The sequence below is a fragment of the Malus domestica genome, chromosome 10, assembly GCF_042453785.1.
Source record: "Malus domestica chromosome 10, GDT2T_hap1".
Classification (NCBI taxonomy): domain Eukaryota; kingdom Viridiplantae; phylum Streptophyta; class Magnoliopsida; order Rosales; family Rosaceae; genus Malus; species Malus domestica.
Window position 1 is genome coordinate 9,739,717 of NC_091670.1, and position 12,155 is coordinate 9,751,871.

Consider the following 12,155-nt stretch of genomic DNA (forward strand, 5'->3'; position numbering starts at 1 on the left):
TGCCAAAGATCTCCATTAAGTGATGCAAAACCAAGCAAATTATCATATTGATTCTTTGAATAAAAACGAATATAATTGTCATCAGCAATGAAAGAAAAACCATCTTTTACAAACTTAGTTGCAGAAAGTAAATTCCTTCTCATAGAAGGTAGATAAAGCACATTGTTCAACACTAAAACATAACCAGAAGAAAGCTTTAACATGACTTTACCAATTGATTCAAGTGTGACTTTGTTTCCATTTCCAACATAGACATTGTAATGCTCCTTACTTTGGCTCTTCCGGTTTTGAAATCCCTGTAGTGAATTAGTTATATGCATAAAACAGCCAGTGTCAAACCACCATGAGTGTTGAGTAATAAAAACCATGTTTGATTCAATTGTAACAAAAACATTTATGACTGCAATACCTTTCTTAATAAGCCAATCTTTAAATCCAGCACAATTGGAAGCATGTTTCTTGGAACCAAGATAAGGAGAACCTGACTTAGTTGCAGCTTTGCCAATCCTAAGTGCTGCAGTTTTGCTTGTTCCAAAAACTTTCCCCTTTCCTTTCCCGTATTGCACCAGATTCACAGTTTCATGCTTACTGTTCTTCATTCTCTCCTCCTCTTGACAGCAAATGGAGATAAACTCATTGATATCCCATGTTTCTTTTTGAGTATTATAGCTCACTTTGATTTGTTCATATTCATTGGGTAGAGATTACAAAGCCAAACGAACAAGGAATTTGCCTACAATAGTTGCATTCGTTGCATTAAGCTTGTTAGACAGATTGACAAGCTTAAGCAAATGTTCTCAGACACTCCCAGTACCATCAAATTTGGCATTGATCAAATCTGAAAGATATACCCCAATTTCAGTCTTATCAGTTCTCTTATACTTTTTTTCAATCTTGGCCATATATTGCTTTGCCAAGTCATAATTTTGAATGCCACCTGTGATGTGTTTCTCCATCGAATTTTGCATGATCAGCAAAGACATCTGATTAGCCCTCTCCCATTTGGCAAATGTTTCTTTCTCTGCAGCAGTGCTTGTCTCAGTTAAAGCAGTTGGTTGAGTCTGAGTGAATGCAATGTTGAATTCCAACATACCAAGATGCATGTCAATTTGCTGCTTCCATGACTTAAAATTATTCCAATTCAACTTTTCAATGTTCATGAGATTGAGCATGTTGAACCCTGCTATCAAAACATCATTTGATTACGAGAATCATGATTTTGTGACAAGAAAAGGAACTTATTATTCTTTGCCACCCAAAAACTATGGAACCAGTTACATTTTAGACCAAGAAACTGTCCATATAATCATGATTATGAATCTCAAATCTTGCATAGCTAATTATAAACACTAGAATATGTATAAGTTCAATACCTTTGGGCAAGAATGAATGTGTGTGTGTACATATATATATATCGCCAGTTTCATAACTTACTATACAATAACTTATAGCCAATCCTAGTAATTTGTTTCTTTGGAAAATTTTCTACTTGTTAGAGCATATAAGTCACATATTGTTATACATTATTGAATCTTACAGAATCATGAGAGCAATTAAACCACTTTGGTGATCCTTACAAGTTATTTTGATGATCCACTTAACAATGAAATATTTTTGCAATATAAGATGCTAAATTATATAAGAGTTTTTGATAAACATAATGAACCATTCCATTTCTCCCTCATCTGATACGAACTCAGAATGTATCCTATGAGAAAGGATCTTTATAGAATGAAAGTTATCATTTCAGTGGTTGTAAAGAGTAAAATAAAATAAATACCAAGAGTTTGCAGAAAATCGAACATGCATACTGAGCAACCAATCCGTTAACAATTATTGTTGATGGATCAGAATGAAATATATCATTATAGTAGTGGAAAACCAAAACATAGTTAGTCATGTAGACAACTGAATGAGTCTAATGTCTAGATTGACTGAGCTCTAATACCACATGTTGGCATTTTGATACTTAAAGAACTTGATCATCCAGATCACTAGACTACATTTATATATAATATCGTTGTCAACATGTAGTATTAATATACAAATAAAGGATGCAAGACTTACTTGCAAGATTAGCCATGAGATCCAGGCAACCAACACAAACTCTAATTAATAGATTGTAGAGTTGTTGTGGCAAAACCTTTACAGTGATCTTCTCTTCTCTAGGACTCAGAATGGTTTAACTCTCCATAGGGCTGGTGCATATAAACCTCATGTCTGAGAAGAGAGACCATACTGCAGTTTTATTTACGTGAGATCACAACTACTCCTCCTATCGTGGTAGCAGTTGTGTTTGCAGTTTTGAGAGTTTGTAATCAACTCTTATCCCATTATCTTTAGTTCTAATAATTTCCCTCTTATGTATTTTATCATGATTAAAATACTTGTGAGTACATTATTAATATAAGTAAAATTAGTCCTCATAACATATTCGATATCATGGTTTTATTATAACTCACATTCCTTTGAAGACCTTACACACTGTCGATCGATTGAAGTGGATGGTCGCTCTTGCTCCTCCTCAATATCACATTTATGCCTCTGCTTCTCCGGAGATAAGTAAAGCCATTGCTGTTGCTGTTCATATGCATCATCGATGATATCTGAGGATCTATGTGGATGAGTCCTTTTCCCAAGACTACTTGTTGGTCTGGAAGACAAGTGAAGCCATTCGTATGATAGGCAGTGCACCCCGCAACTTTTAATGCGTGCAGATTCGGGGAAATGAAATATAACTTCACAAAAAGGTCCCTGCTGCTGGCGCATGTCGAAATCCACTAACCCAAGCCACACATGAGTTGCCTCCATGTCTCTGACATACCATAAATATTTTTCACACCTTTGTATTCCGTTTATGAGAATATCAGCATTAGGATCAGGAGGAGTCGTTGCATCAATAATAACATATAGAGCCAATCCTAATAACGTGTCCCCTAGTAAATATAGAGGAATTTCAAAACGAAATTCATTTTTTGATCGATGTTCAGTGGTTGTAAGATGGTCAGAGGTAAAGCTAAACCACTTTGGAACTTCATTGCCTGGAAGAATGACTTTCAATTCAGAGCGCCGACGAGATTCCTGCAAATAAAATCATGTATAGATAAACTATTTACAAACATTCTTTGATCTAATCGCTCACTCAAGTATCAACAAAGTTAATTTCAATTTCAAGAGAAATTAAGAAGAGAGAGAGTTACCTGATTCAACAAATTGTTCTCCAACTTTGCCACCTCATCACCACTTAGTCTAAAGCAATTAATCAACCGCAGAAGCTTAAGCATCGGGGGCAATTTTGGAATTTTCTCCAATGATGTGCAATCATTCAGACATAAATAATTTAGTTTTGGGGGAAGGACTTGTGGAATTTCTCGAAGCCTCTTGCAACCACTCAAGTAAAGTTTCTCCAAGTTGGCAACTTTGCTGATGCAATCTGGAAGACTAACAAAATTGTTTCTCGACAGATTAAGTACTGTAAGTCTTGTTAATGTGGACCAGCAATCAAGAGGCACAAGGAAATCCATTTCTGATAAATTGCATCCATCAAAATCAAGATAGTCTAGGTTAGGAAGGGAGAATTTGATTCGGTTGTCACATGTAGTATCTAAGTCAGTTGGTATCAGTTGATATTCGGTACTGCAAGATGCAACTTCATCAAACTTCACCTCATTCCCAAATGTCACGAGTTTTGGGCAGTCGCCGAAATAAACCTCATTGAGACGTTGCAACCCATAAATATGATGTAATGATGCACCTGTAAGGTTCTCACAACCTTCTGCACTCAATGTTTGAAGCCGAGTAAGATATGCAATTGATGAAGGCAATTCTTTTATGCCACTTTTTCCTATATCCAAGTCCATTAAAGATCCCATCTCGTCCTCCTCTATTTCCGGGAAATTCTCAAGCCTTGTGCAACCATCGAGATAAAGTCTTTTAAGGGATCTCAATCCAAGTCTTGTTACAAACCTCGTAAGATTAGAGCACCCACTAAGATTCAATTCAACAAGTTTACAGAGGAATCCAACAGAATCGTCAACCTCAACCAAACTTTTACAATCCCGTAAATCCAAGTGCTTTATGTTTGGGCTTCCGGATAAGTCGGGGAGTTTTTCCAAGAACTCGCAACTTCTTAAATTCATAGATGTAAGCTTTGCCAAATTCTGTGAGACCAAAATCAAACCAAAATCTGTGAGACCAAAATCAAACCAAAAAAAAATTCATGCTTTTAAAAGAATATAATTAAACGCTTGAGTTTTTTTTTCTTCTTTTTTGAAATAAAATATATGTGCAAATAAATAATATTTCAAAATAATTTAAAGTATGTACCTTAAATCCGATCAATTGTTTGATGCCACTATATGGCATATCAAACATGACAAGATGCCTTGGATGATAATTGGATTGCAAATTGAACTTAACCTGATGGTCACGTCCACCTAATTCAATCCACCTCAAATCGTTGGGTAGTTAATCAACACGTCCAGAAAAGCATGCATTACGGTTTATAAAAATTTCAAGATTTACCATCTGCAAGAAGCTTTTTGCATTCAAGGGTATCACACCAGGTTTGGGCAGCTCCACCACAATGCCTCTAATTTTCTTTGTACCCTAAGATGGAAAAAAGTGAAATATTGTTACCAAACCATGTTGTTTAATTAAAAAACAAAACACAAGGTCTGTTTTAAGTTCTTGATTATTCTTTCAATATCATGCCAAATCAAATGTAAGAAAATATATTATACTTACTTTGTTTTCAGTTAGAACATGATAGACATCTTCATGAAACCACAACCTGCTACGTTTTCCTGGTTCAATGGGTGATTCTTCACGAACTATACGCTTACCCATTTTTTCTAACAAGTCATGCATCAAAATCCTATTATATTCAATAGTTATGATGGCATTCTCAGCAAGTACTTCAATACAATCTTGAGGTAGATTGAGCTTCGAACTTTTTAATATTTGTAACACATGGTCTTTATCTTTACCCTTGAAGAAGCATGCAATGTCTAGGAAAACTTGTTGCACGACATCATCCCAGGCATCATAACTTTTCCGAAGTACTCTTTGAATATCTCTATAAGGTTCTCCTTCATAAGAATCATAACTATCCAATATAGCTTGCCAACGATCTATACTTTTCTTACGCAAATGAGAACCTATAAGATTAAGAGCTAACGGAAGGCCTTGAGCATAGGCTATTGCACGTTGTGTGAGTTCGAAATAATTGTCTGGAGGTTCATTACTTCCGAAAGCATTCAAACTTAAAAGCTCAAGAGCTTTTTCGTCCTTTAGCTTTTGGACCTCGTAGATCAACTCGACTCCATAAGATTCCAGCAATCCTTTATCTTTTGTGGTTATGATCACTCTGCTACCCTCGCCGAACCAATTGACTTCAGCCAAGTTGTTTAATTGCTCCAATTCATCCACATCATCAAGAATTAAGAGAATCTTCTTTCGCCTCAACAAATTCTCTATAAGGCTGTTTCCTCGATGAGTATTGACAACTTTCCACTTTGAACCATGATTAAGCTCACTTAGAATAGTGTTTTGTAGTCGGACTAGGCCTCCGTGTTGCATTGATGTTTCTCGAATATCTGCCAGGAAACAACTACCTTCAAACTTGTGCGCAATTGCATTATAAACAGCTTTTGCAATTGTTGTCTTGCCTATTCCGGATGTCCCCCAAATCCCAACCACACGACGACTATTTCCATCAACACCTAAAAGCTTTTTCACCCCTTGTACGCAAGATTGTATTCCAACTGGGTGTTTGGCCACATTCAAATATGTGCCATCAAGTACTCGGACGAAGATCTCCTTAACAATGTTGCTGATTATTGTAGCTTCATAGCTAGCAGTTCAAAAGAAAAAACACATTTAATCAGTGACAATTTTTTTAAGGTGATTTTGTATAAAATCAATAAAAAGTTACAATATTAACAATAAATAAAAAATATATATGATAACTATAAATTGGCCAATTACCTATTATGATATTTAAATGCGTTTAAAAGAAACAAGATACAAAATTTGCCACAACAGCTGCCACCCACTTCAACTGACAAACCCTTTCTCATATTTTTTTTAATATTTTGGAATAGGTTAATACGGATTCAAACACTGCGTTGCAATGGCTGATTCCTGATTCTATTTTTTTTTCACTTGGATTTAGGCATTGTGTTTTAATGTCCATTACTTGGTTCCCTTTTTTCCATCACTTACACACCTCATGCGCTTCATACTTCGGGCAACTCTTGATTTTTACATTTGGATTCAGACACTGTCATGCAGTGCCCATTTCTTGGTTCTGTGGTTTTATATTTTGATTTAGACACTGCAATGCAGTGTCCGTTTCCTGGTTCTTCTGTTTTTTACATTATTTTTAAATTTGGGTTTAGACACCGCAATGCAGTGTCCGTTTACTGTTCAGTTTTTCACATTTCTATTTAGACGTTGCGTTACAGTGTCCGTTTCCATTCCTCTCTTCTCCATCGCCCTCTCTACCAAATTTATGATCAATGATTTTATTTTGTTTTTTTTAAAGATACTAAAGCTCCAGTCCTCCATCACTAGCACTAAAGCTTCATTGGCTAAACCAATTGCAAAGGCTTCAATCAACGAATTTTATTAATAAAGAGAGATGGAGAAGAGAAGAATGAGATGAGAGATAGAGTTGAAGAGAGAGGGGAGGGAAGAAGAAAGGATGAGAGGGATAGAGTGGTGCACATTTCCGGTGAAAAAAAGTTAAATTAATGCTGAGCGTTCGATTTTGTGTGAATGGTGAGGATTGAAGGATTCCTAGGCTTCTGATGGTAGGGTTCGGAGAGAATCTCAGTTCGAGACGGAATAGAGAGTGTTTGGATTCATCTTCATGTGCATAAACGAGATGGATTTTTTACAGTGAATATCATAAACCTTTTTATGATTTAATTGGGGCAAAATTTTTTTTTTATAACTATTTATATGGGTTTGAAACCCATGTAACATTCCTCGTGACTTATACCTAAATAGTAAGAATATTTCATTGATTAGATCCAAAACAAAAAATGACCATTGATATATGGTTCATTAATAAAGCTTTTATTGACTTTTTACTAAATTTTTATTTTTTTGTGCATTAAAAACAAATAGAGAAAAATATTACAGGATATTAACAAAAAGTGTACTTGAAATTTTTCTCTTTTTCTATCCAAAATGCACTAGTAATTACTAAAGTCCAGTATGTGTCGCTTGCTAAAGATCTAAAGAGTAAAAATGAAACACAAAACTAAATTGATGACATTATTGTAGGAAATTAACTATATCATACAGTAAGGGGGAAAATGTACGTACTCTTCCTCCTTGACAGGATGTCCTGACAAATTTGCTACTTCTCTAAGAGCTTTCCTCCACATGAGCACCTTCTCCTTGTTGCCCTTGGATTTGCCCTCAAGTTTTGTAAACGCGTCACCGAAACTACTCGTTTGATTTCGTACATGAGACGGTTCAATCTTGTAAAAGACTGGCAAAACTATTTGTTGCTTTGATTCTCTACATTGAAGAATCTTGACGAGCTCGTCCAAGCACCACCTTGAAGATGCATAGGTTTTAGAGAATATGACAAGAGAAATTCTTGACTCTTCAATTGCTTGGAGGAGTGCTAGTGATATTTCTTCTCCTCTTGTAAGTTGACGATCAATGAAGGTGTTGATTCCCTTATCAACCAAAGCTTTGTATAAATGATCTGTAAAACTGGTGCGTGTATCCTCTCCCCTAAAACTCAAAAACACATCATATCTCCATGAAGGAGGCAAGGAAGAAGAAGCGACAAGTTGATTGGCCATAGGACAATTATAGCCAGGTAAACTAAAGAAAAGAGCCTCTCAGAGAAATGGAATGTGCAGTATGGTATGGACAATGGACTCTCTCTTGTTGTTTAAGTCCTCATGGTTTTCTTCATACCTACTACGTACCTTCCAATGTGAATGTGGTCAAAGTTGAAGGAGAGAAACCTTCCGACTACATTTCCACTTGTTGAGTATTTTAATTGCTGGCCTAAGGCATGCGATGCAACAACATATATATGACACAATGAAAGCATCGTTGCTTCTGTCTTATATTACAGTTAGTCTTCCGTTCACATAGGAACACTAATAAAAAAAACTCGCATGCGCGTCCGTAAACCAAATACACAATATAAAAATGAAGAATGAAGTTTCCCAAGGCCTAGTTGTTTGCGATCTAAAAATTAGGGTTTTTGTATAATACTTCCACATATGAGATGTACCAGTATTTGAAATGTTAGATTGAAACTGCCAAAATCAAGCCATACAAATCTTTTCATGCATCTCATACACAAGTGTAATGTAGAATTTTTGCTAAATTGACAAACAATAGCGTTAGTGGATAAAAAACTGAATTAGAATTGTGTCCTCACCCTTTGGCCTTGTATCTTTACTTATACAAACCATGATGAGTTTTCTTGCCTTGAAAGTAATACAAACCTATGAGGATTTGGTCGTTAATCGGATTCTACTTTAAATTTAAACAATCACATTCCTAATTAATAATTTAGAAAACTTCATTTTAATCCTTAGAAAAAGATGAGTTTTAGACTATAAACTTGTGTAAGATTAAAATCTAATTTTAGTCCCTGATACATTTAATCATCTCATTTATTAATTATATTTTGATGTTTTAATTCTTTCTTTTTTTTTCTTCCTATTTTTAATGTATTAATTACATTTCATTTTCATTTCATTCATCATAATATATTTTGATGTGTACATTTAGGTAAACTAATATATATATATATATATATATATATATACATATATATATAATATAGGAATATACAATTTTGTATAATCTTCATTTAGGTACATTAATTCATTTCATATATTTCGGTATATCCATTGACGCAAATATATAGGTACATTAATGCAATTTAATATATTTCGGTATGTACATTTCGGTACATTAATTCAATATAATATATTTCGGTACATACATTTAGGTTCATTATATATATGTCAGTACAAACATTTCGGTACAATCATTTTTGTACACTTATGTATTTACATATTTACGTGTCACTAATTTCTTTTAATATTTTCTCCTTTATGTTCATATATAATTGAAAGAACTAATATTTGCATATTAATAAAATTAAATTTTTAATATGGAGACATTAAATAACAAAAATAGAATATAAATTTTAATAAAAGTACACTTTAAAGGATTAAATTGGATATGTAATTAAAAACACCAGTTTTTTTTTTTAATTATGAATCTTAATCTTTTGCAATGACTAATGTTTAAAAACCCCTTAATAATTCTATCACAACACTCACCCTTGAGTGTGTACAACTTATGAAGTAGTAGCATCAGGTCTTTCATGATTAGAGGATGGTAGTTGTTGTCATCAGTTCTCGGTTGATACAATAATTGCTAACACGAGTCTCATAGTAAGGGCTCATATCAAAAAGAAAATCTCACAAAAACCTTGCTACGATAATCCAATAGACTTAAGGGGAAAAAAGTGAGTTAGCGCATGATGTCGATGTTTCACACATCTTCAGGAGGATCAATAAAGCTCACAAGGGTATGACTAGCTTAGGTGTCTCATCAAAGCCTCACCAGGTTACCAAAAACCCAATGAAAAAAAAAAAGTTATCCTCATGATAGGTAAAAGAGTACGTTAAGGTCATACTTCAAGATACTCTCCCTAGGTTCGAAAAACTCCTTTGATTGACCATAGGAGAACTGAAGGCAGACAAGCTAAAGAAAAGAGCCACTCAAAGAGTTGGAAGATGCAGTATGGTATGGACAATGGCTCTCTATTGTTATATCAGTCCTCATGCTTTTCTTAGTACCTACTAGGCACCTTTCAATGTGAATGTAGTCAAGGTGAACGAGAGGAAGTTTCGTGGTAACTGCATTTCAAAAGTGATTTCTACCAGGCATTTTCCTATGTACATATTACCTTTCAATGTGGCAACTACATTTCAAAAGTGATTTTTACCAAGCATTTTCTACCTACTACCTTTCAATGTGGCAACTTCATCTCAAAAGTAAATTTGCAGAATGTGATTCAAGAAGATGGTATCTCTAGCATTACCTTTCTAAGTATTTTCTTTCTTCATAAAATCGTATTCCTTCAGCCAATTAACCTTAATTTCCACTCGCTGAGTTCTTTAATTGTTGGCTTACGACATCCGGTGGATCAGCATGGATGTGGTTCACTAACTTAATTGTTCTTTTAATCAGATAACAACACATTGTTGCTTCTGTCTTATATTATAGTTAGTAACAATAGTAATAAACCATTGACCCCAAAAAAAAAAAAAACCCTTGCATGCGCGTCCCTAAATTAATAAAAATGAAGTTTCCTAAGAAACTGGTGTATAACATACACTTAGAGATAACAATTCAACTCATTACACTCGGTAACCACGATTAACGTCTTACCGTTCTTTGGTTTCCTTTTTTTGTTAAAAGTTTGTAAAATATTAACATTATGTGGAAATTCATAAAAAAAGGAATGCCCTATTTATTTTTACTGCACAGTTTATATGTTGAATTAACTCATTAGAAACACAATAAAAAAGATTTATGCACCCATCAAACTGTGAATGACTACTCCCAATTCCCATAAGAATGATCCAGGTATTTTCCTTAGTTCATAAAATTTAGTATTCTTTCAGCCAATAATAACTTAACCTTAATTTCCACTTGTTGACTTTTTTAATTGCTGGCTTACGGCACCCGCTGCAACAACATATATATTACACACATGAAAGCGTCGTTGGATACCTGTCTTATATTACAGTTAGTCTTCCTTTCCCATAGGTACGTAATACTATTAAAAAATCCTCGCATGCGCGTCCATAAAGAAAATTATATATAAAAGTGAAGAATGAAGTTTCCCAAAAGATTAGTTGTTTGCAATCTAAATTAGGGTTTTACTATAATACTAGCTACCACGTATGAGGTACTTGTATTTGAAAAGTTAGACTGAGACTGTCAAAATTTATCCATACAAAACAATTCAAAAGTTTCATGCACCTCATACACAAGTGTATTGTAGAATTTTTGCTAATTTTTTTTTTTTTTTTTGCACAACTGATAGCGTTAGTAGGTAAAAACATTTCACTAAATTAGAATTGTGTTATCATCCTTTGGCATTGTATCTGTACTTATATTAATCATGATGAGTTTTATTGCCTTGCAAGTCATACAAAGCTATGAGGATTTGGTCGTCAAATCATAATCGGATTCTACTTTAAGTTTACACAATCGCATTCCTAATTAATAATTATGTTCACAACACTCGCCCTTGAGCGTGTACAATTAAGAAGTAGTTGCATCAATGTTAGATCCCACATCGCCTAGGGGTGAGGATCCTCTATGCCTATACATACACGCTCACCTCCTTATAGCACGAGGCCTTTTGAGAGCTCACTGGCTTCGAATTCCATAGGAACTCCGAAGTTAAGCGAGATCGCGCGAGAGTAATCCTAGGATGGGTGACCCACTGGGAAGTTCTCGAGTGAGTTCCTAAAAATAAAAACCATGAGGGCGTGGTCGGGGGCCAAGGCGGACAATATTGTGCTATGGCGGAGGAGGGGCCCAAGGCGGACAATATTGGTATCAAAGCCACTCCCTGGCCGAAAGTGTGCCGACGAGGACGTCGGGCCCCTAAGGGGGGTGGATTGTTAGATCCCACATCTCCTAGGGATGAGGACCCTCTATGCCTTATATGTACATGCTCACCTCCCTATAGCACGAGGCATTTGGGGAGCTCACTGACTTCGGCTTCCATAAGAACTTTGAAGTTAAGCGAGAACGCGTGAGAGCAATCCTAGGATGGGTGACCCACTGGGAAGTTCTCATGTGAGTTCCCAGAAACAAAAAAGTGTGAGGGCGTGATCGGGGTCCAAAGCTGACAATATTGTGCTACAGCGGAGGCGAGGTCGGGATGTGACAATTAGGTCTTTCATGATTAAGGGATGGTAGTTGTTGTCGTCAACTCTCGGCAGATACAATAATTGCTAACATGAGTCTCATAGTAGGGGCGCATATCAAAAGGAAAATCTCACAAAAATCTTGCTACGATAATGTAGTAGACTTAAGGAGAAAAAATTGAGTTAATACTGGGTGTTGATGTTTCA

At 35.2% G+C, this 12,155-nt stretch overlaps 1 protein-coding gene and 1 pseudogene across 1 annotated transcript; both read right to left on the reverse strand.

The window, feature by feature from the left end:
- Positions 1-20: 20 nt before the first annotated feature.
- On the reverse strand, positions 21-4,458 carry LOC103440387 (disease resistance protein RPP2B-like). The gene is made up of 5 exons (XM_070807149.1): positions 4,327-4,458; positions 3,201-4,160; positions 2,463-3,081; positions 410-1,180; positions 21-296 (listed from the first exon to the last, which is right to left on the reverse strand). Exons 1-4 carry the CDS (start codon positions 4,372-4,374, stop codon positions 798-800), a joined length of 2,010 nt encoding a protein of 669 aa, XP_070663250.1. The 5' UTR covers positions 4,375-4,458; the 3' UTR covers positions 21-296; positions 410-797.
- Positions 4,459-4,467: 9 nt separating this feature from the next.
- On the reverse strand, positions 4,468-8,007 carry LOC103440525 (disease resistance protein RPV1-like; annotated as a pseudogene).
- Between the last annotated feature and the right edge of the window lie 4,148 nt (positions 8,008-12,155).